We start from the raw sequence: 26,126 nt of genomic DNA, 5'->3' as shown, positions 1-26,126 counted from the left end.
TTGGTGGGGGAGTCCTGGTACCCACATACAAACAGTTCTCCTAACATGTACGAGATGCTTTGCACTAGTTCTTATTCATCTGTCATATTATAATTGTACTTTTGACCAAAGAGCTCTCCACTTGCTAATAGACGCTGTATTGCCATAGATGTGTAACCTGTATATATCTCTACATGACTCTTGGGAATTTTGCTCTAAAATAGATCATTGGCTGCACAATGTTCTCTTTCCTCCCCAGTACAGTGCTGTTCTGTGGAGAAGTGGAAAAGATGACATTTTCAGCTCTTTATAGGAGTGGCTGAAAACTGACACCGAGCACAGATAATTGCCGCTAGCTCCTAGTTTTCCTCCAGCCTGGCTGGTCTGACTACTGCTTTATAGACACCTATATAAGATCAGAGCCTGCCTTGTCATTTAGGGCTGTTTTGCCGTAAAGCAAAAGGGTTCTTCTGCTGTAAAACACTGTTGGCCTATTAGTGTTTGTGACCTATGTGTATTTACGTTTGCAGTGGGTGAGATTTTACTAATTTCACCCACATGGTGCTGAAAAATATCTACACAAAAACCCCTGTGGAAATGGAGCCGTGGCACAGATTAGAAGTCCACAGCGTGTCTGTTAATGTTTTAGATTTCCTGCAGATTTTCTCAGTTGACATCAGAATCTGCTGTTGTGGGTTTCATAAAACAATGTAAATTTTAATAACGTACATTAACATATCGCAGATTGCATTTTTTGTGTCGCTGTTGTGTAGATTTTTTCTCTGCAGCCTGTGAATGAGTTTTTTTTTCCCTGCTGCTGCTACAGTAAATTCTGCAGATCTTCACAGATATATGTATGGAACATCTGTAGTGTCCACCGCGTGTGGTCATATTCTAAAGGTGCTGATGCACCTTTTAGTAAATACAGCCAAACCTCGCCACCAGTGGGTTTAGCTGACTGCCAGATGTGTATAATGGGCTCCCGACTCTCCACTAACACCATCTGGGGTTACACTTGGCTGATCTGCTAGATCAGTGCTCGCTTAAAGGGGTTATCCGGCGCTACAAAAACATGGCCATTTTTCCCCCTCTCTTGTCTCCAGTTCAGGTGTGGTTTGAAATTAAGCTCTATTAACTTCAATGGAACTGAGTGTCAAACCCCATCCAATCTGGAGACAAGAGAGGGGAAAAAGTGGCCATGTTTTTGTAGCGCTGGATAACCCCTTTAAGGCCTTGTTATACAGAGAGATTATCTGCTAGATCTGGCTGGTCTCTCCCTGTGTAATAGAGGCAGCAATCAGCAGATGAGTGAGCAAATACTCACTTGTTGGCTGATTACTCACGCTTAAGCCCCTATTCCAACGGGCGACTATGAGGAGCAAATGAGGGCTCATTGCCCGCTTGCTGCCAGCGCCATTGCACACGGCAGCGAGCGGGTGAGTGTGGGAGGGGCTGCTCGCGGGGGGGGGGCTGCCTGGGTGATCGCTAGATCGTCTGGGCAGCCCATAGGGGTTGGTGGCGGTCTTCAGCAGATCGCTGCTATCAGTCGTTTGTTTTTCGACATGCTTAAAAGACAAACGATGCAACGATCAGCCGTCATGAACTATGTCGGCCGATAATCGTTCCGTGGACCAGGGCCTTAAGGGGGTACTCTGGACAAACGTAAAAACGGGAAGAGCAGAGGGTAGCGGGAACATGATAGTGAAGTTATTCTTCCCTGTCCTGGTGCAGCTGCAGGACCTCTGCTCACTGCCAACCTTCGGTTTCCTTTATCTCCTGGTTTCTGTGTCACAACATCACAGGAACTGCTTGGTCAGCCAGACAGACTTCAGAGGTGTCCCACCTCAGTCACTGACTGGCTGAGCAGACATTTCTGAGCAGGACCAGAAAATTTACCATGAGCTATGAGCAGTGACACTGCAGAGGCAAGGGGGGACAGGTAGGTATAACTATTATATTGTTCTCACCAACCCATGCCCTCCCTGTTTTTTACGTTTGCCAGCAGTACCCCTTTAAATATGTCAGTAGAAAATCCACTGCAGGCTCCAGATCTCTTGGTGCAATAAGAGATGTGCGGTCAACTGCTGATTAAAAGAAAGGGCTGCAGGAACATCACGAATATTGAGCTGTGTAAAGGTCTTTTTACACAGACAGATTTATCTGATAGATTATTGAAGCCAAAGCCAGGAATGAATTTGAAAATAGGAGAAATCTTAGTCTTTCCTTTATGAGCTGTTCGCTGTTTATAGTCTGTTCCTGGCTTTGGCTTCAATAATCTTTCCGATAAATGTCTCTAATAAATGACACTATTGGGCTCTGTAAGGAAAAGCCAATCTAGTAGATAGGTGCTTGCTTACGCACAGGTTTAGACCATGTGATACAACCTTTTCAGAACCTATTATGTAGGGCGATAGACATCCGGCCAGGTCTGCACAAACATCACTAGTGAGCATCACACATGAGTTTCCACAGCAAATACATTAGCTACAAAGTAGATGACGTTTAAAAAAGCTGCATAGAAAAAAAATGTGGAAATAAACCTGCAGGTTTTGTGAATTTTGCTGTGGATCAAAAGCAACGGTTTCAATACAAACCATGTAAAGACCCCATGCCTTTCTCCTACTTCCATCATGTGCACTATGCCTTGGATGCAAACATATGTACTCTTTGTTGATGGACCCTGTTAGCAAAAACAACAGAAGAATCCCCCCCCCCCCCCCATTTATCTGCCTGTTCATAGTCGTTCGCATTGTGCATTGGGTCTTTATACAGTGTGTTTGCATGCTGTTATGTAGACATTCCCATTTCAGCTCTGCACAATGGATTCTTTATCATTGTCAGCTTCCTAAATCATTGTATTGAAGACTTCCACAAAGTATTCATGCCTTCTGGTATTTTGTGATTTGATGCCAGCATTCAATGGGCAAACACAAGTCAGAGCAGAGCTATGTGATAATTGAGGAGGAGGCGGCACGTCTCCTTTTGAACAGGGCTTGTTCCTCCCCACAGGTCAGGGCGAGGTGCTTTTTTTTGGAATTGCTGCAACAGTTTAGGCAACTGGCAACAGAGCTTTTCCTTCCAAGAAAGATCAGAAGATTATTGTTATTATTGGAGTAAATTACCTCCCGACACTGATTTTAATGCATGAATGAATGTATACAAGTCTGCCGAGCCCTGGTGCACAAACTGCAGCCTCTAGGAAGCAGATATGTTAGGCAAATATGGGGCATATGTGTCAAGAGCTGCACCTAGTACAGATTGGTGGAAACATGCAATTTTTTTATGCAAAGCTCGTTCTCTGCTTGCCTACAGGGTAGAAAGGGGGCATAGCCTCCTAGTCTTCAAAATTAGTTGAAATCTAAGACCGCCAGGGGCTGGCGTAGATGTGTTGTGGCTGCCACAGTGCACACAGGTTACATAGTTTAATAGGGTTGAATAAAGACACATGTCCATGAACTTCAACCAATGAGGGAATGGATGCAGGGAAGGGGGGGTATACAAGGAGGGGATGGATACAGGGAAGGGGGGTATACAAGGAGGGGATGGATACAGGGAAGGGGGGTATACAAGGAGGGGGTGGATACAGGGAAGGGGACACATGATAGATTCTGTAACTTCATCTGTTCATATTAGAGCAGTTTATGAAACATAGCCCTCTCCTTTAGGTTTCCATTCATCGAGAATGTTTAGAGTTAAAGGGCCACATACCAGTCAGGGCCTTTGGGCCCCCATTTTGCACTGGCCCCGTAGCAATGACATGCAGCCATTGCTGCTTATACTCTAAAGGTTTCACTGAATGTAATTAAAATCCAAATTCCCATGTGGAAGGTATGCTGCATGTAAATAAGGTTTGTAGGAGAGATCAGGAATTAATCATACCATGATAAAGCATGGCATCAGTTCTATAAAGCCATAGTTGTTTCCTATTTGTGTTATTGGAAGGTTTCACTGTCTGGATACTAATAATTTCTGGTTCGCCCCAGGAGAGATCTGAAAGACGCCTAAAATTCACACCATTTTGTCTATAACTATCAAATAGTAGCAAACTCCCTCTATAAGCCTTTGGGATGGTTTACTATTTATATTTTAAAATGATCCTGAAAGGAAATTGGACACCAGTATTTAGATAAGATGGTATCAAGCCATTCACAGTTGGTGAGGCAAAAAGCCCAGCCTCACCCATCCATACACAATGACCTCTGCACGGGTCACAGGGCATGCCTTGAAAAATCTCCCATACAATTAAATAGGGTCCCCTCTAGTCTATTGTCTCTGGATCTTTGGCTGTCAAGGCATGATGGAGATTGAAGTTTAGCTGCAGTGCTATAATTGGAAGACTTTTTCTATAAGCAAGCAGTTTTGATAGGATGCTGGTTATGGTGGTTCCCAGCATCCCATTGAGAGCACTGCTGAGTTTTCTTGTGCAACATCCATGCGCAGACTTGTAGGAGCAGTCATAGGTGTCAGTCATTTCCAGCTTTTACTTAAAAACCCATGAAACCCATAAAGAAAGGTTTTTCCGGTTACTCGTAGTCATTCCTGTAGGCTTAGTGTTAGTTTTTTCGTCTTGTAAAACAACCACTCTGTGAACCCCCCACAAGAACAATGTGCTGGCTAATGCCTGGAGAATCTTGTACATTCTCAGTGGTGTGAACAAGCACAAGGTGTGTGCGCTACTGCAATGTACCATAAATAGGAGTGTGTATGCCTTATTTACTTACAGTGATTGTCCAGCTATTCTGAACTCCTGGCCTGAAAGCTGTAGGCTGCAGAGTATGCTGGGACAGCTGAAGAGCCATTGCTAACAAACCACTCCATAAATGCAGAAAGGCCTTTGTGTCATGCTAGTCTGGGAAATGCGTGTGTGTCTATGAGCCCTTAGGCTATGTGCACATGTTCAGGCTTTGATAGGGGTTTGGGATCGTACGTGAGTCCTTACCATGGTAATTATTTGCATTGATTCCACAAGGAAAAGCAGCAGTTTGCTCTCCTGGTACATCTGCAGCACCGATCCTACTGCAAGCCTCAGATTTTTGCCACAGATTCTATAAAAAATACATGCTGGATTTGACATGGAAGCCTAATATGTAGACACAGCCTACTGTATGGTTATCGTTGGGGATGAGCGAATTTTCAGTAATAATGAAGTGAAGTGTTTTGTTATCTCTGCAATCCGTTAATCAGCCTGCTGCCTTATAACTCTTGCCGCTCCTCCACGAGTGCTGGGAAAAGCGGGATCCAGTCCTGGGAAACTTCTCCCAGTTTCCCAGAACTGGATCCAGCTCTTCCCAGCAACCGGAGTTGAACGACTGCAGGCTGATGAGTGGACTGCAGAGACAACGAATCACTTCACTTTTTTTTATTACTGTAATTTTGCTTATCTCTAGTTATCATGTATGTAGACATATCTTGTAGTACAACAAATTCCAGAAGAGGTGGCACTTCAATTTAAAGTCAAATCGAAGAATTTTATTCACCCAATGTTTCGATCTTCAGTCACCTGAAAAGATCTAATTGGGAGATTGAAGCGTCGCACACTAATGGGTGACTAAAATTCTTCGTTTTCCATTTGGAGTGCCACCTCTTCTCGAATTTGTTGTACTACTTTGGGAGTCCGGAGTCTTACCGCCTGAGGTTAAGCACCCACTTGAGCCATAGTGCCGCACAGTGCCGTTCAGCATACATCAGTTGTTTTTTTGTTTTTCTTGTTTATCTGGTATATTCATTCATATTTTTTGTGTATTTCAGCAGAATGTCTGGATGGTAAAGGAGATGATGAAGTGGACTTCGCCAAACTGCATTTAAGCCCCAGAACAAAAGTGGTAAGTCATGACAAACATTGGTTAAGTTCCTTATCCATCTGACAAGGTGTGCTGCGGCCCGAAATGTCTCATCTGCTTGTAGGATTGTCATTTTAGTTTCCAACATTTCTGTAAATATGCACTCTTTCTTTGCAGTGTGGCCAAATCAAGCAGATATCTCTGTGTAATTCAGACCATAATCAGCAGTTGAGCAAGCAAACTGGTTAGCTGATCGCTGTCTTTCAACATGTTTAAAAATACTCTTCTGTCGGCTGCACATCTCTCCGTGTAATAAGAGATGTGTGGCCAACTGCTGACTATAGGCTCAATAAGCAGGCGCCGATCTAGCAGATCAGTGCTCACTTACAATGTGAGTTAGATTATCTAATACGGCCTTAAAGGGGTATTCCACCTGCTCTACCGTCCGGCCAATTAGTGTGTTGCCCAGCCGCAGCCACTGATTGGCCGGACGGGAGAGCAGGACGCCGGACCCGTGCAGCGAGGACAGGTAAAGTATGCTTACAGCGGGGGAGCCGGGCGGGAGCAGAAGGGGTTAAGGGCGGCAGAATTACATACTCGCTGCGGTCGTTTAGACCGCAGCAAGTATGTAGTGTGTGGGAACTGCCAGGACCTGCCGGGCTCGCAGCGAGAATCTCGCTGTGAGCCCGTTCGTGTGAATATACCCTAAGAGCTAAAATGAAGTGATAGCTGCTCTTACTCACAAAGCCCCTCTGAGTATTTTGAGCAGTCTCCTGTATTTCTAGCTGCTTCCATTCCTGAGTTACACATTTTTCTAAAAGCTGATCTATATCCAAGATAGAGCCAGTTAGAAACTAAATTTCCCTTCATGCATCTCCGTTTGTGTACTCGCCCCCTTAGCTTTCTTTCTCACCCACTGCTGTCACTACAGACTGTAAGAACACCCATAACACTTACAATATACAGAGCTGTGAAACAAAAGACTGGTACATATGCCTGCATTCACTGACAGCAAGCCGAGAGAGAACTACATCTTTTCATGTTACAGAATCCTAGGCTCAGGGACACATGTAAGTGTAGAAAGCAGCACATTGACTAGCAGTGATCAGGTGCAGATTGTTTCCTGGGGGTCGGGTTACCAAGTCAATAGACAGCTTACCCGGCCCCCAGAGAAGAGATCACATGTCCTGTGTCTACAAAGGGAGGGGGAAAGAGGGAGCTGAGCACGGTCAGAGTGGACACAGAGGAGATGAATTTAGTTGTCTAGAGCGGATAAGAATGAGAAAAAAAACAGGGAAAGGGTGGAAGACTATATAGGTTGTACATGTATATTAGACATAGGGTGGTATTGGGAAGGGGGATCGTTTAGAGTATTGAGTTTTGTCAGCAGTGTAGCTCAAGGTTACACAGCTAGCCCAGTTGTCCTCCCAAGTTCCTCTGGGGGACTAAGCAGGCTGGAGCGGCTCCTCAAACTCAACATAGGTGTGGGTCCCAGTGGTTACATTGCATATCCTTGATTGCAATATTCCGTTAAAATCAACATGTGTTACCATGGTAAATCTCCAGGCAGGAAAAGGGAACTGCAAGCTGCAGAGAGATCCGGTAGATGCCATTTTCAACGAATAAGATATGTTACAAATAGAGATGAGCGAACCTCAAGCATGCACAGGTTCATTCGAACCCAATCAGCATTTAATTACCTGTGACTGAAGAGGTTGGATGCAGACCTATGGTGTCCTGAAAGTCCAGGCAGCCTTAGGGTGCCTTCACACACACCAGATCTGCAGTAGATTTGATGCTGTGTTCAGTTATTTAGATCAAATCAGCTGCGTATTTGCAGCAGAAAATCCACTGCGATACAGAGTGTGTGAAGCTACCCCTATGGTGTGTTTAGACAGACAGATTATTAAGCGACTCTGTACCCACAATCTGACCCCCCCCAAACAGCTTCTACCTTCAGATAGCTGTTTTTAATCCAAGATCTGTCCTGGGGTCTGTTCGGCAGGTGATGCCGTTATTGTCCTAAAAAACAACTTCTAAACTGGCAGCCCCGTGCCCAACAGCTGGGGCTTAGATTGTGTATGCATTAGGCTGGCACAACCTCTCTGTCCCTTCTCCCCGCCCTCCTCATCATTAGGAATGCTTCAGGCAGATTGTCTACTATTCCCCACCTATTGTCTACTATTCCCCTGTGTCAGCCCAGCACATGGGCTGTATCGTTTAGGCACCTGTGCAGTGTTCAGACAGGAGAAAATGTTTCAGTGGCATTCCTAATGATGAAGAGGGTGGGGAGGAGGGACAGAGGGGTGGTGCAAAGTTAGGGCACAGATACTCCCTGGCTGTTGGGCACGGGCTGCAAGTTTAAAAGTAGTTTTTTAGGACAATAACCGCATCACCTGCCGAACGGACCCCAGGACAGATCTTGGATTAAAAGCAGCTATCCGAAGGTACAAGTGGTTTGGGGGGGGACAGATTGTGGGTACAGAGTCGCTTTAAAGGCACAGCCAGAAACAGACTATAAACAGAGAACAGGTCATAAAGAAAAGACTGAGTTTTTCCTCTCTTCAAATCCTTTCCTGGCTTTAGCTTCAGTAATCTGTCAGATAAATCTGTCTGTGTAAATATACCATTAGAGCTGCGTTTAACAACTTCAGCCCCTGGTATTCAAATGCTGCATATCTCTGATTACAAAGTTTCATGTTTTCACATGAATAAGTAATTTATGCAGGACACATACTGCCAGTATATACACTATAATGTATATTTTATTTGGCTGTTAATAACACCATCCATTTATGTAATGTGGTCTTTAGAAATAAATATACACATTATACTACAGCTGCCACTGTTTGCTCAGCGTTATATCCTCACTAGTTGTATGTTACTCTTATACTTATTATGTAGTAAAGTGGAAATTCTCTTCCAGTCCTGTACAGTCGAGAACACAGTCCCTGCACTTTGTGCTTGCTAGCAGGCGATGGGTTCCTCCTGCTAGAGGTAATTTTGGTGACTAACACCAGGGTGTTAACTTGTGTTCTGCGTTCTCTGGCAACGAAGGAAAAACATTTCTCCTAAGAAAAACACAAGCACAAACTGTGCTTAGATACGTGAAGCCGCCACCATTTTCAGCTGCCTGGGCCACAAAGTACATCCTGTGGTGTTGGGGATCAAGTATAACTCTCTTGGTTTTCCAGGCTCTAAGTACACTTCTTCTTCTTCTCTTTTGTCTGTGATCTTGTTTTCCTCTCTTGGGGCTCGGCCAGTGGAATACTTTGCTGGAGAAGTTTAAGTAAAGTTTCCTGTTGCTAAGATTGTGCTGAAAACTGTCCGTAGAAAACCATGAAATAAGAATAGAATAGACTGTGCACAGTGCTGAAACCTATTTTTACGTGCAAAACAATTGCTTGTTTATATCATTTGTATATATTACCTGTGTTACTTCTAACTTGCTTATTTTACCACTTCTGATGTAATATCTCCAGGAAGTCTGTCCTGTAAGGAGGGTGGACTGAACTTCTATTAAAGGAGAAGTCCGGCGAAAATTATTTTTTTTATATGTTATTACTGATGGAAAGTTATACAATTTTCTAATGTACATTAATTATGGGAAGTGCTCCTCTACTGCTATTTCCCTTAATTTAGTGTACCAGGAAGTGTTAGAATTCTCTCAGAAGCAGTGACGTCACGACGAAAGGTGTAATTCCTATGGAGTGTCCAGCAGGGGGCGCACTATATATAGAAGTCAATGGTACTCATTGACTTCTATATATAGTGCGCCCCCGCTGGACACTCCATTGGAATTACAATGGATGTGTATGTAATGTAATATACAGTGTTTTTGATTGAATACATTTATGAAATACTTTGGGGAGCAAGTGTCCTTGCTCCCCAAAGTATTCCATAAATGTAAGCAATCAGTACATCACAGTAAGCCCGCCGCCTGCCGCTACCGAACGCCCGCCGCTGTGGACTACTCTCAACTACTACTCTCCCCACCTGCTCATAGCATGTGCAGGTGATGGGAGAGTAGTAGCCGGGTTATATGGCTGAGATCGCCGCCGCGATGCCGCGCAGGGGGAGCCGCTCATCACTGCAGCTATCATCCCCCTCCTGCTGCTTCCTTACTCTATGTGATAGCTGACTTCCTGCCCGGCCGCCGGCACGTGTGAACAGAGAGCGGCGGCCCGGCAGGAAGTCAGCTATCACATAGAGTAAGGAAGCAGCAGGAGGGGGGAGCGGAGGGGGATGATGGCTGCAGTGATGAGCGGCTCCCCCTGCGCGGCATCGCGGCGGCGATCTCAGCCATATAACCCGGCTACTACTCTCCCATCACCTGCACATGCTATGAGCAGGTGGGGAGAGTAGTAGTTGAGAGTAGTCCACAGCGGCGGGCGTTTGGTAGCGGCGGGCTTACTGTGATGTACTGATTGCTTACATTTATGGAATACTTTGGGGAGCAAGGACACTTGCTCCCCAAAGTATTACATAAATGTATTCAATCAAAAACACTGTATATTACATTACATACACATCCATTATAATTCCAATGGAGTGTCCAGCAGGGGCGCACTATATATAGAAGTCAATGGTACTCATTGACTTCTATATATAGTGCGCCCCCTGCTGGACACTCCATAGGAATTACACCTTTCGTCGTGTCACTGCTTCTGAGAGAATTCTAACACTTCCTGGTACACTAAATTAAGGGAAATAGCATTATAGGAGCATTTCCCATAATTAATGTACATTAGAAAATTGTATAACTTTCCATCAGTAATAACATATAAAAAAAATAATTTTCGCCGGACTTCTCCTTTAAATATGTCAATGGAAGGTGGTATTTTCCAGGGGCCTCGTGTATATCTTGGCTGTTGAAAGGATCCCATTGTGTACTGTTTCTGTATAATGGCATAACCCAGCAGGGGGATTTCAGGACCTTTCTTTCATACTAGAGCAGGGGGATTCTTTCTTTCATTTCCAGACCCTCTTGTTCTATATTGAGTGTTAGTGGCTTACCTGGGCCATTTCATTCTCTCTGTAGTTGGGTTTATCTAACAATATATTGTGTGTTTAAAGATGACATTTATATGTCTGACCCGACTATAGAAATGCGTTATTACACTTTTTTATTTATTATTTTTTTTTTTGCTAAACCAGAGAGATCTTAATGGACATATTTGCACCTTGTTAAATGTAGAATAAATTTTAAAAAATCACCAAAATTTATTAAAGAAATATGTTGAACATAAATATTTAATTTAAAGAGGTATCCCCATCTCAGCTTTATAGGGACCCCTATAAAGTGGCAATGTACATGGTGACCCTATGAGTAGGGGTAACAAGCTACATGGAAATAACCCTTTTAATCATTAGGTCATTTTCTGATTATACATTCCTTTTAAATGGAATGTGTCAGTAATTGACCTATTGTTTTAGCAGTAAGCATATTTTTTTTTATTAATATTTTAATTTATTTAGTTATTTGTTTGAGTATTTTCAATTTTACTATCTGTGTTTCCTGAAATCTGGCAGTTTTGTGTAATATTAGACTGACCCTTCCAGCTCTGTAAATTTCAAGCAGTCTTGTCCTCATCATCACAGGCAGAATTACAATAAAAGGTGACACCATATGAATATAGATAAGACTGGATCAGGCAATTCACAGTAGCAGAACTCAGCCACCCCTGTCTGCAAGTCACAAAAAACCCTTGATTCCCCATGGGAGACTACATAGTTCTTGAATTCAATATGTGGATAAGCTTGATTAGATGAAACAAAAAAAAACCTGTTTGATTGGTAAACCGTGGTTATACTGTACCTAAAGCGACTCTGTACCCACAATCTGCCCACACCGAACTGCTTCTACCTTCGGATAGCTGCTTTCAATCCAAGATCTGTCCTGGGGTCCATTCGGCAGGTGATGCAGTTATTGTCCTAAAAAACAACCTTTAAACCTGCAGACCTGTGCCAAGCGGCCATGGCCTAGAGTGTCTGCGCATTAGGCTTGCAACGCCTCTCCGTCCCTCCTCCCCACCCTCCTCGTCATTAGGAATGCTCCAGGCAGATTGTCTCCTATTCCTCACCTGTGTAAGCACGGCACATGGGCTGAATCGTTAAGGCACCTGTGCAGTGTTCAAAGCAGAGTAATAGGAAAAATCCTGCCAGTGGCATTCCTAATGATGAAGAGGGTGGGGAGTAGGGACGGAGGGGTGGTGCAAGGTTAGGGCACAGATACTCTATGCTACGCCAGTTTGACACTGGGCTGCCAGTTTAAAGGTTGTTTTTCAGGACAATAACTACATCACCTGTCGAACGGACCCCAGGACAGATCTTTGATTAAAAGCAGCTATCCGAAGGTACAAGTTGTTTGGGGGGGACAGATTGTGGGGTACAGAGTCGCTTTAATGTACAATATTTGATGTTACTGTAAAATAACATAATTGGCTGCTAATGTATTCCTTGGTGTGATTCATCAGCTCCAGTTGTCCTCGGTTGCACATAAGCATATTGTGAACGGTAACTCACATACTAGTACCTCAGTGCATAAGGTAAGATCTGCTGCAGAATTCCCTATTAAAGGGGTAGTGCGGCGCTAAACACTTATTCACAAAATAACACACATTACAAAGTTATACAACTTTGTAATGTGTGTTATGTAATTAAATGGCCCCCTTCCCTGTGTTCCCCCCCCCCCCCACCGCGCTGGAGCGGTTCGGCTGGCCTCCCGAAGATGTTGTCATTGTCCCAAGATGGCGGCTGGGGGTTGACAGTAATACGGTGAGTATAATGCACCACACTTCCGGGTGGGGTGGGGATTACAGGGAAGGGGGCCATTCACATACATAACATATATTACAAAGTTGTATAACTTTGTAATATGTGTTGTTTTGTAAATGTTTAGCGCCGCACTACCCCTTTAATGTATGCAGATTAATCTGGGATTCTGTAGTAGATGTTAGGTGCAGCGCTTTGTCCTGGACTATAGAGGAGTTACAGTAAGTATAATTTTCCTGAGCTCTCCCTGATATGACTCAATAGAGTAGAAATCAATATGGAAAAAATAGCACATATATTCCAGAGAGTTTGTTGCCCAAGAAGTCTGAAGTTACTGTAAGAGGCTGAGTTCAAAGAGACTGGATACTTCTCGGAGAACTATGATGAAGAAGCGGTGTCTTATTCAGGTTACTACTTGCACATAATGGCAAGGAGAGCTGCACCAAAACTTCAAAATGTTATTTGTGCAGTGAATGCCACAAGAATCAATACAAATGCTCTATCTGCTGAAAATATAGAAAAACAAAATGAGTTTTTAGGTAATTTGAAATGGAGTTTAAGAAGAGGATTTTTGATTATATGAGTGAACACAATACCAAGGTATGGATATGAATATAAAACGAGGACTCTCCGAAACCAGTGTTCTCCCCAAACATTACCCAATTCATAAAGGAGTTTCTACCCAAAGTTACTATGACTCACAAGAGAGAGGGGTAACCAAGGTGTTAGCTTGTTGTATTCAGCTAGTTTTTGCACTGGGTCCTAGGACTTTGACGTGTACCTGGTTATGTGGAAATATTAGATGCCCTGGCTTTTCTCTCCTTAATGTGCTGTGCATCCTCTTTCTTCCTGAGATGGAACTCTTATTTCTTTAGATGTGGATATGCCACGTTTTACACACCTTTCACACAGTTTCTATTCAAGCCACTAGGCCTAAAACTTTGAGACCTTCTTGTTTGTACAGATGATTTTCCAGCAGTCTTCTTTATCATCACAGACAGGAGTACAGGGATAGGTGACACCAGTATATAGATAACAGAGGTACAAATAAAAGCTGCTGCTCACAACTCCCCCTCCCTGGTGGAATGACCACTATAATGGCCACTGAGTATACCCAGTTGCCTGCCTTATTCAACTGACTGGAGTCTGTTGTGTCTATGGTGCCCATGGAGCACCGGCCCTCAGCCCCACACTAAGTATAATATAGTATAGATGAGAAACTTTATTTATAAATGTGAAATCATGGTAGGAGTGCAAAAGTTTTTGGCACAAACTGGGGCAAGATCTAAAATACACACTAACAATTTACCTAGATTGCTCCATGAACTAGTGGTTATTGCCACCCTGCAACATTGCCACCACACTGTGCCCCCTGTTTATGCCAGCCAGGGATGCCTGTGTCCCCTTGTGCCTTGGCCATGTGGCCCCTGGGCTGTGAGTTTTGAACCCCAGCAGTACTGTCTCTAAATATCTTAATTATTGGCTATGTCCACAGTCTTCAGACTGGGGAAGGAGCAGCTTAGCAGTGCCGCACTTCTTGCAGACGTATTTTGCTGCTTCATATCTTATGATGTGATCACATCCTTACTTCTCATTTTATTGTTCCCCATCAGAAAAACCCAATGTGATGTAGTCTTCTAAAATTTGTGTCTCTGTGAATGTGAGTGTTTCTGTGAATGCATATTCTCAGACTTCCTGCTTTTGTGCCATTTTATATTTAGAAAATGAGATCATATATTGTCTCTGCGTTGTTTTCTCTAGCAAGCAGAGCCTCTCATACAAAATCTCTCGTGAAGGTGGCCTGTGTCCAATATATCGTCTGATTCCAGACCTGCAGCTGTCCTCCTTCCCTTTTGTTCCTATCAGAGTTATTTTGTATTGTTCTGCCTGTACGTATGTAGATCGGTCTGGAGCTATACTGTAAGCATATCAATCTTTGCACTGTGGCATTGACTCATATGGATTATTCAGTAATGTTTACCACAGCCAAAATAAAAGCATTATGAATGTGTCACCTATATATTTGTTTTACTGATTTTAGATCCAGATACTGAAATGTTTTTCTTTTTCCTACTCATTTTTTTTTTCTTTTTCATTTTTAGCACATAATTTTGTGGGCAGCCATTTTATAGAGATCCGTTACAGCAAGCTCCATGGACTAGCCTGAAGCAGACCCTAATCACAGCAGCAGATCATTTTTTAGGCATGCATTGTGACCTATGCTGAGATCACTTTACAGGCAGGCTAAGCTCTAAGTGACAGCCATTGTCCTAAGATCCTGTCTTTTCTACTGGGCACACCTTTCATTGTAATCCTGCCAATGATAAGGAGGACATTGCTGGAAAGTGATTTAAAAAAGTGATATAATATATTAAAAATAATAATCAATGGGTATTGCTGTTCCAGGCGTTATTGAGGATCCTATATAAAAAATGCTGCAATATAATTTACTGGTATTCAAAAAATAAATAAAAATGTACAGACTAGAACTGGCATAAAGAAGGTTATACACACTGGTGTTCCTCAATGGGCCTGTTGTGGTGATGATATGTACATTTGCTCATGTGCTGGCCGCGTATGGGTGGTGGGAAACCTATGGCCCTCCAGCAGCTGTAAAGCTACAATTCCCATCATGCCCGGGCTGTCCAGGCATGATGAGAATTGTAGTTTTACAACAGCTGGAGAGCAGTAGGTTCCCCACCACCGAGGTCAGTGATTGGCTATATGCACAGTGTATCTGATGTCTGTGCAGGAGGGCTGCTGTGTGTGGGTTACCAAAGCAGTGGCAGCTGTTCTGTTTACATTTTTATTTTTTTAATTCCTGGAAAACCCCTCTAAGCTATGCTCTGTGTATGAAACCTTAACCATGAACAACAGAGGCTTTTACAAGAACAGACAAACTGCAGTCACGATAGAAAAAAAGTAGCTTCATTTGGAAACAGTTCCAGTCTGTCCATAGAACAATCCACGACTCACTAAATGCATCAGCAGACTCGATTTTATGCCCTTTTATAATAGATTCCCAAACGTTATGATACCAATGTGCTCATTTATATTTAGAATACTTTTCCAGCTAAAATCAGCAATTTTCATGTTTGTTCAGGTCCTTGAATGGAAGGGAATACAGCAGTTCACTTCTCACAATTACTTTTTAGGATTAGGAAAATCCCTTTAATAAACTGATCATAAATTTATGAGATGGGGAACTCCTTCTATATACAGTTCATTATCATCAGACTGAGTCAGTCTTTTTGAAAATGTGACCTGTCTGCAGTATGCACAGAAAACCCTCTCTATGTAATATTTGTAGCTTGTATATTCAGTATAGGACACTATCTATATTGTTGAGACTGTATAATAATGAGAGATATGGTGTCCTGCCAGTACCAGTAAATGAGGCCTGCTGTGAATCACAGACTCCTACTTGAATGACTTTACACACTGGATCATGTTCTTGAGTAGTCACGATTCCGCTCAGCATTGACTGCAGACACCTCCCTTAGTAATTCACTGTTTATTAGATTGTGTGACGCAAATCCTGTATCCAAATGTCACATTACCATCTTTTTTTCACTATATAAGAGCCTTGTGCACAATTCTTGTTAGTTTTTGGAGTCATTTATTATTAAAATGACCCTACATTTCTTTCCTTAGGCAGGGTTCACACTATGTTCTTGCAACCCGTTTTTTTTTTTTTTTTGTGCAAAAAACGAATGCATGTGTGTGCGTCTGTTTTTAAATTGAATTCCATTATAAAAAAAAACGTAGTCTACCGTATTTTTGGGTCTGTTAAAAAAAACAGATCCGTTTTGATCTGTTTTTTTTTTAACAATAGAATTAAATGGAAAAATGGTTTAAAATGAATACACACACATCTGTTTTTTCCATCCATTTTTCTTATCTTTTTTGCAAAAAAAAAAAAAAAGAAACTGATGAAAAAAATGTAGTGTGAACCCACCCTAACATGTTCATACGTGTATGCAGAGGCATTAAAGGAGTAGTCCCACCAAAGTTCAAAATCTCAGTATTTGAATCCTGGGGGATGGAGAAGATGGATGCAGACCTAGGACTGCATATATCTTTGCTAGGCAGTAGAATTCAACTACAGAGCATTGGGGTTTATGTGATCCCAAACTTACTGTTCACTCATCTCTACTTATTCTGTAAAAAAAAAACACACACACAAAACACTGAGACATTGTACAGAGCATGCACTTTAGCATTCTCCCATATTTCCTTTATAGGCTGTAAGTTCTTGTGATCAAGGCTCTCCTTGTTTAATTTACATATTAAACAATAAAAGCAGTATACTAGATGATGAATACACTCAAATAATGTAAATAGAAAACCAGACTTAACTATTGAAACAACAACGTAGCATAAGCTATCGAACGTAACAAAGTGGTCGGCCACTATACATGCTGCTCCCTGGAACTGCCCCAATAGAGTATCCTACCTGCTACTACTAGTGCAGTACAAGTACCAATGTTTGTTTGCCAGATGTTACATGTATGTGAATGATGATTGTAAAAAGCACTCTACACAGAGCGAATAGACCGGGTATTACCTCAGACAAAGGAAAAATATCCCTTTGTTGGCTTATTGTCGGAGTTGTAGGGCACCAAAATTCACTAGTTGCCTGACAGTGATGCAAGTCAAGGGCCCTATGAGTGATCCAATAATCGTTTGAGTGGCCTGCCTGTATGATATTTGGCCTGTGTAAAAGGCGTCCTAAACGTGCAGCGATTTACAAGATCAGACAGTGGTCTCCCTTTCTAAACCATACAGTAGGATGACCATTACGTAATTGACAGTAAACTATATCATTGCCTACAGAGCTGGCTCTCAAACATTCTTGTATGAAATCACGGCATACTACTTCATAACTTCCTTGTAGAAGACTAATAGCTCAATTACCACGAGTAAATATTGTACTTAGGTCTTTTATTGCCAAATAATCTTGTCATTTAGATTACAGCTTGCACTAAAAAAAAAAAAGTGTCATAGCAGGAGAAGCAACAATTCCTCCAACCACAACCAAGAGTCATCCATGACTCTTGAGAAAGGAACCGGAGCGGTTCTGAAACGCGTTGAGTCTTTTAATAAATTTTATACATATATTTTTTAGTGTTAATATTTTTTTTGTTAGACCTGTGCCCTCACACCTGTGTGTTGGTGGTTGGAGGAATCGTTGCTCTATTGATCCCTGGAGGATATCGGGAGTGGCTGCGGTCTGTCTCACATGTGCTTCTGAGTGTTGTTCCTCCTAGCTAGCACAACCTTACCAGGTGAGGGTTACCTTGTTTTTCCTCTCCTTCGTTTTATCTGGTTGATCCTTGCCATGGAGCGCTGTCTCCTTCTTTTTTGTCTATAGCAGGAGAAGGTCAGATGTCTGTAGGCTCTAAGGATGAAGCTCATGGGAGTTTTACTATGACTGGATATTGGGAACTTCCCAGCCAAATTGTCCACACAATAGATTTCTATCACATCTTATGTACTTGTCATGGTGATTTGATGTTGGGTTAAAAACCAAAACTTAAAGCATGTGACCAGTTATGTTATTAAAGTCTACTTCTCCTTGGATTAAAAGAAATATAAACCACTGTGTTATTTTACATTGGTTTCACATGTGATTTTTTTTGTCAGAAACTGTCCAGAGCAAATCACAGTAGAAAACCTCTCCTGCTCTGGACAGTTCCTAACATGGACAGAGGTGGCAGCAGAAATCACTGTGTCAGACTAGAAAGACTACACCACTTCCTGCCGGGCATACAGCAGCTCATAAGTACTGGAAAGTAGTCCCCCTCTAAGCTTGATGGAATATGCACAGGTGTATATCAGCAACCCTTTTTGACTTAATGCAAACTTGTGCTGCGAGTGTAAGGGCAAAATATAGAATATATCCTTATATCTCTCAGCTCTGTGGGCACCTGGAAAACCTAACAAACCCAAACCCCTCTTTGTGACACTAACCTAAAGAGATTTTCTAGTCATTTGCTGCCATTATGGACTTCATTGGGATTCCTAGGGTATTTTTACATAGGGCACATATGCTGTGGTCTTTTGACAGTGGAATAGTCTGTGGAAATTCTAGTGCCTATTACAGTAGCAGCAAAGTGGATGAGATTCCTTTCTGATAGTGACCTGGGCAGTGGGTTCTACACGGGCAGAAAACGTTACTATTCAGTGGCCCTAAGAATCTTTGTGCAGTCCTTAGGAAGCTGTATTGGTTGCCACCTGCTGATAGCTGATGGAAATGCTCCTACACTTCTGTTTTGAGTACATTAGCCCACTTTCTTAGCAAGTAAAGGCCCTATTACACGTAGCAAATATTGTGTAAAACATTTGCTATAACGATCGATCGCTAGTGATAACTAGTGATTTAGTAGCAAACCATTCTGATGTTACATTCACCGATTGCTGTTATAAATGATTTAAACGATAATTTTTTCTGTCATTAATTGTTCCTCAGGACAACCCACACAGCATGTAATATCTGCGAACGACTTATTAGACGAACAGATTTGTGAATGATTGGCACATTACCAACAATAATGTTTCAACATGTTGAAAGACAACGAGTAATGATTTTTCCTTTATCGTTTGATTGTTGGGTGTTATTACATGGGCAAATAATCATTCATTTTTGGTCGTTATAGCAAATTTTTAAATGATAATCGCTCCGTGTAATAGGGCCCTAAGTTTTTCTGAAAAGGGGAAAAAAAGTGATAGAACATTATGTATTATTATTTATTTTGTTTTTTTTACGTCTGGATAAAGCTTGATTAACTGATGGCTTGGGGGAGACAAAACGCTCTGTCTGTGCAACTGGTGAGCCATTCTTCCAAGGTCTTTTGATTCTGAAGGAAGAAAAAAAAAAAAAAAAAGTGTGCAGGACTAGTGCCCATACATTTGCTTCTTGAGCTTACTGGCTTGAGAGACCTGTGTGTACTAGCAAGCATCCACCCCCTCTTTCCTTTCCAAGGTCTTCGTTTATAAGTAAGAACAGTGTGGCTAAAAGCTCTATCAAAAGCAGCTTCTCCCATGAGAGGGATACGAGGAGTGTGATGCTGCAGGGAGGGGAGGAAAGGGTGGAACAGTCGGAATACAGGAAACCATGTGGCAGGGTCACTTCATGGGCCCCAGCTGATGTGAATGAATGCATTGACAGAAGCAAATTAGTAAGGCTTGCAGAGTCCTGTCACGAAAATGACTGTGAGAAATGCATTTGGGCCCCCGATTCTTTGTACAGACCTCATCCAGAACTAGTCTTATGCGCTTCTTCTTTCGTCTTCCAAGAAAATCAGTTGATTTCCTCTTTCGTCTGCATGAATCATAGTCTCCACATACAGAGGCTCTGCATAAGTCTTCTGCTTAGAGGCTTGAAGGGTCGCGATATTATTTGAGGAGTCCAACTTTTCTTGCTATTTTGTCTGCGCCTTGTGTCTAAGGAGGTGCTGTGGGTATTACTGGCGCCCAGACAGCTGTGTGCCGAGGCTCTTTTTCACATTGCCCACAAGTGATTGGATTTATGCTGTGGGAATATGAGTCGAGCATTGATGATTGCCAGGACAGAGTGGAAAAGGTACATGATGACGTCCTTAAAGGAGTGGCTTTTCTCGTCCTCCTGTGAGATGTGATTGGAAATAATACACATTTTGAAAAAAAAAGGGGGGTCCCTTCAGGCGGAATATGGTGAAGGTTTTTTGAAGGCTTCTACAGCAGCGTCTCGGATTTCACTCCCAAAACAGATCTCGCCTTGGATGTGAGAGAGACTTTACTGGATTTTCGTCTTCATTTTTGTGTGCCTGTGAATGAGATGCTGAAGTCACGTCTAGACAATAACTTGCATTCAGTTCTGTCTCTGGGCTTTGCTGGACACACGGAGTTTGTTTGCACACTTGCCCCCCGGAGGTGGCTTTCTGCAGGGCAGCTGTAGTTTTACCCTCTGTGTACCGTGCGAGTATTGCATTTAATCTCGGTAGAGAAAATGTTAGCTCCATATCTGTCGTGGAAGTGTTTTTCCTGTCAAGGAAACCGGTGATGTTGTGATTGTTGGTCGGGAGGAGGGAGAGCTGGCGCAGTGGTCTGACCGGGACAGTGTGCCTTTCTTTCTCTGCACTGTTTCTTCCCAACAAAGAAAATGTACGAAAGGCATAAAAGACGATACAGCCTGTGCAATATTTCTAAGGCTGACCGTGTTGACCGCTCCGATGTGGTGCTTTTAAAGGTAATGCCATGTGTAGTTGTTTGTTTTTGTCTATTTCAGATCATTGTGTTTTTTGTTTTTTTTTATATTTCTTTTGCTAAGCTGTTTGTCTTTTGGTTGAAAAGTTTGGAAAAGTAATCGTTGATATTATAACATAAATCTTCATTACAGAAAAAGCTAAAGTAGTTGCGAAGGACTGTTCTAGGGGCAGCATATATAAAGCTGGTCAGTGATGTGTACTCTGCTTAGTGTTTACATGTGAATCCCGTCAGCTGTGTACTATACAGTTTATTTTACCTTTTTTGCTATACAAACAGCAGCCTGAGCAAGTTGGGTTTTATTTGATCAGTAAAGTTTTCTAAAGATGCCTGGGATAAAGTTTTCTTATTACAGTGATTCATTCTAGTCTATATTTAGCCAGTCAGAAGACAATCGGGGCAGTCTGGGAATGTTCCACTCATAACGGTTTTTGGGAGCCTGGCAGTGTTTCTGGCACAGTACATATAGGGCTGTGCTGGCTGCCTGTCATATAAACCATATGCTGGAAGTATAGGAAACTTGCTGTCATTTGTGGCATTTTAGAATAAGTGGCTATTAAGCCCATCAATGCTTGGAAGTTTATACTGTGCTTTCTTATTGTCTCTTTTCTGGGCCTTAACCCTTTGTGTTTATTTTGAGAGCCTGTCTGGAAATATAAGCAAATGATGTCATCAAATAGGAAACCTTTGTCGCCAAAGTTCTGTAAAGCTATCAATTTTTCCCTTACGTGTGTTCGTATATCCCTATATATGAGACATCCATTGTGTGCCCAAAGAGACATACTGGGCAACACTGAGAACTGTTATGTCTGAAATGTGTTTATATTCCTTTAGGTCTTTCAGGTCTGCATTCAGTTTTCCATTTAGGAGATCTCTGGGGAATATGGAGTCTTCGATGTGCCAAGAACCGCCCCTTTTTTACATTTGTGCATGCGCTGTGTACAATATATATATAAAATATACTGTAGGTGCAAATGCTGGATGCCCACCTGTATGGGATGTCATAATGGTTAATTCAAGGACAACCCCTTTAAGAGTACATGCTCACCTGATGGCATCTTATTCTGACACTTGCATTAAAGTAGATTGGGCTTTATGCATCTTTACCGAGCCTAGCCTGAATATAATCATTATAATGAAGCCTTAATGACATATTAGAAGAGGGGTAATGTGCGTTCTTGTTTATTTCTAGTTTATGTATTTGTAAGAGTGTTACTCACCAGTTTAAATGATTAATTTTATTGAAGATAAACTAACAACTTTTATTTTCTATGTCAGTGTCACAACATGCTTGATAGTTGCAGAACCCCTTTTTTTTTTTTTTTTTTTTTTTAAACTTGTTTTATTGAAAGTTAACAAGCATTGCATATATAGACAAATCATATGATTGCATAAAGGACAATAAGTCATTATAAAGAAAACAATAAAAGGTGTGGTCCATTTTATGCACATACTTTTAAGATGCAAGGAGCACATGTTGCAAAACATACTTGATGGTACAAGAAGTTTGGTGGTCCCAGGTCACATTTGGTAGTACAGTACGCTTGGTGGTTGCTATATAAATTTGCTAACAGAAACCGCTTTTAAACAATACTTGATGTTGGAGAGTTTGTGATACATGCTGAGGTCCGCCACAGTACAGTTGTGCCCCAAGTGTCTGTGGTCTTTTGCCATTCTGTAGTGTTGCTGGGAGTCTGGGAAGCTGCAACCTGTCCCATGTTTAACACAGACATTTCACACAGGGTTGCAGCGGACACCATGCAGGCTGCTACCTTTATGCCCAACCATCTGTGGATGTAAATGTGCAGCCTTACACTCAACGCTGTGTATTTGCATCATGTTCCCAGACAGAGGTTACATTTGGTAAAGTGTTTAAAGGTGTGTCCTCTCTTTACGAGCACCCAGCTTATACTTGCAACATCAGCCTGTTCTCTCTGCAAGATTTGTACTTTGTCTCTTTCATTTTTGGTGGGTTTGTCTGTGTGTTCAGACCCCGATTGGTTGCCAGAATGAGCTAGGAGAAGCCTTGCCTGAGCTCTTCTTTACAGCACCTAGTGACATGCATTACAGCACGATTCATGGACATATACGACAATAAACAGACTGTCCCCTTGAGATGAATGTAAAACATTGGTGAGCATACTCTGTGACCTTTGAAGAGGTCATTCCACAAGGAGCTGCTATTGTCTCCTTTATCTACTGGTTTCACACGGCAGTGCTCTGTAGATCATTTTACAGTAGCCTACAAACACAACAGGAAGTCAGCTTAGTTTTAGCCCCTGTGGTGAGAATGAAAAAAGTTTTTAGGATTGTTTTATAATATAGATAGGGACAAATGGAAAATTAGAAAAAAAATCTTAAACATGTTTAACATTAAAACATTACTTAAACAATAGTTAATTTTCTGATTACATATTCCCTTTAAATCAAAAGGACACTTTAATATTCAGGCCTCTTCATATGTTTTAGGACATCTAGTCTCCCACAATACACTGGTCAGTGGGCAACCTGTTCTTTGCTCTCCATTGCCTTGCTATTCCTGGGCTGGTCTTGTCCTATTATTCCTAAAATGGCTCCCAAATACAAACAGCCTTTCATTAAGTCTTTGATGACAACCCTAATGTCTCGCTATGCAACCCTCACAGTGGTTCTCCAGGTCTTTGTCTGTATCCCTTTCCAACTATGCAGTGTGTTTGAGCCTGTCACTTGTCTCTACCTTCACCCCACTGTCAGGCTCCACGGGGGTAGATCGAGGCCTACTCTTCGCACAGAACTAGAGTAGGCTCCTTGTGCACTGCATGTTTTTATAAAGTACTCACCAAAACACTTCTTCTGGAGGTCTCTTATTGGCCCCTATTACCAGAGTTGTATGGAATGGCTTTCATTGCTACAGTGTGTATGTCTCTACCTATGTCTCTACGTAGACTTTACTTAGGCCTAGTGCTTACATTGGCTCTGACAGGGTATGGCTGCAGCATTGCAAACAGCGGCCTGAACAAACATAGGGGTGTGCAGTAGCACATGACATGTAACACATAATGACAGAAATCATAAATGTTGGTGTATATACACACTTAAAGTAAATATAAGGTTATTTGCCATATAGTTTTATTCATATGTAGTCCAATCTGCAGTCCCTTAGTATCCAGAGGGATTTTCTTATTGGTGATGTCAGTATTCTTCTTGACATCTGTATTATCTGCTGGAAAAGTGCTGAATATTTCTAACTTCTGGATTTTTGGCTTGGGAATTGAAGGAATTTGACTGAGTTTTGTATGGATACAGAATATACTTTAATAGATGATGTAAGCAACTTGTTATTTTTAAGTCCCTCTTCATTTTTCTCTGTTCTCAGATAAATAGAGAAAATTGCTGTTCCCTAACACCATGTCCACATCCGGTCGTCCTTGCATCAAAGACAGCAAATGACACCAAAGGTAAGTTCGCTTTTTCGGTTAGGATTACAGAAAAATGGAACTATGTATTGCCAGTAAATAGTGATTTTTGTGAAACTGAAAGGGCCTCATATGCTGCATATAGTGTTGAAAAATGCTCTGTGGTAGAGACGGCCGAAAATCTGTCCTGAACAAATTACAAAACTAGTAACAACTAAAGCTGTGGTTGTGGCAAAAGAGAGTTGTGCCAATTGTCAATCTGAAGGGGTAAAATACTTACGCACGTGGCAGATAATGGCTTGTAAGTTTGAGTTTATTTGTGAGTTCTGGTTTTCCATGTACAATCTAGACAGTTTAGGGGGGCGAGTACTTTTGGAAAGTATTGTATGATACAGTTATGTTCTGCGGCCTTGTACCAAAAATGGGTCCGCTTTGCATGTGTTATAGTTATGTTTAGAGTTGGAGTCAAAGTCTGATTGAATTACAAACCATAGTCCACAAACATGAAATGAACGTAGTGTAAAGGTTCTGTTGCCCGGGCTGATTGTTGGGCAAATGAGTATTTATAGCTTGTGGTTGTTTCCATGCACAAGGGCCAGTCAATGAACAAGAAAACGTTCATTTGTCATCAGATTGCTATTGCCCACACATCTCTGTATAAAGGGGATTGTAGGCATGTAGGTATTAGATCACAACAGGGATGTGCAGGCTAGAATGATGAATTTGATTGCTGCACAAAGAATAAATTGATCATTTGTTGGATTCGGACCCTGAAATAATCAAACAATCTAAAGTCTCTGTAAACGAGTGACAATTACAGATATAGGCTGAGCTTTTACAGATCTGATCACAGGGTTCATGTTGGCTTGTGTAAAAGAGCCCTAAAGGCCTAGGAACGCTCATTCACCCAATAATCGGCCCATGTAAAAGCGCCAGCATAATGTGACCAGTGAAATCATTGTTTATAGGCCTCACAGGAGATGTACAGCCAATTACAATGCACTTTAATGCCCACACTTAAAATACAGCGATTGTTTATGCGGCTGTGCCGCACAGATCTTAATGCCTTCTGCAGGCACTGCAAGTGAGCAATCTAGCTGATCAGGCCATGTAAAAGAACCCGAAGGCCTGGGCTACACTGTGAGTGTTTGTAACACCACTAGGTTGGTTGATAACTACAGCTGTAGTCTACAAGGCTACATGAAGCTTAATGTGGGATTATACAGATTGGTAGATCTCTGGCAGTTTCTGGCAACAGTTGATCTGCAAACAAATTTCTTTCCCCGGAGTACCCATTTAAACTAAAATTTGTAGTAATACAATAAGTTGCAGTGTAGCCCTGGTTTAAATGACAGTACATAGTCACACATCTAACAGCAGACTTCTGTCTTTTTGTTTCATCTGACTTCCCATAATACACTGCTTTCTGCTAACTGGAAACTGGCAGAACCCTGGTTTTAGTTTTGTATTGTATAGAGAATATTGATGTTATTCAGTAAATTTGAAAATGACTCTCCTTTTTATCTAGACTTGCGTGGAATTTTGGTCAAAAGTAGAGTTTTTTTTTTTAAATAGTTTTCAATTGTTTTCCATGGAGGAATCATAACTGGTCTAATAAGTACTATGTTCTCTATTGTGACAGCTGTATTGTTGTGTCTCCCCCATTAATTGTACAGCTCATTATTATCATGACAATTCTGGATCTTTCTTGTGAATTTTCCACAGGAGTGTCAGCTAACAGATTTAGGGGGGAGCCTCTTTGTCTCTAGCTGAGACGATGTGTACTCTGTGTAATCTGTGAATGTGCATCTGGTTGTGTTATTAAGATTTCAGGAAAAAAAAAAATCTTATCCAGGGTGTGCCTGTGCAGATGGAGCAGATCACAGGACATTTAGTCAATTACTTCAAAAAGTTTTTTTTGTTTTTTTTTAAATACAAATCCCTAATCAAA

The 26,126-nt window shown here is 41.8% G+C and overlaps 1 protein-coding gene across 1 annotated transcript in view; it reads left to right on the top strand.

The window, feature by feature from the left end:
- AKAP13 (A-kinase anchoring protein 13) overlaps positions 1-26,126 on the top strand; it is a 150,338-nt gene that overhangs the window by 74,474 nt on the left and 49,738 nt on the right. The window contains exons 8-9 of the mRNA XM_069984889.1: positions 5,731-5,801; positions 24,136-24,217. Of these exons, the coding sequence (XP_069840990.1) occupies positions 5,731-5,801; positions 24,136-24,217 (153 nt within the window). The remainder of the gene's footprint in view (positions 1-5,730; positions 5,802-24,135; positions 24,218-26,126) is intronic.

Source organism: Dendropsophus ebraccatus, chromosome 1 (genome assembly GCF_027789765.1).
Source record: "Dendropsophus ebraccatus isolate aDenEbr1 chromosome 1, aDenEbr1.pat, whole genome shotgun sequence".
Taxonomy (NCBI): domain Eukaryota; kingdom Metazoa; phylum Chordata; class Amphibia; order Anura; family Hylidae; genus Dendropsophus; species Dendropsophus ebraccatus.
Note: the sequence above shows the minus strand (reverse complement) of the source record. Positions and strands in the feature narration are given on the sequence as shown.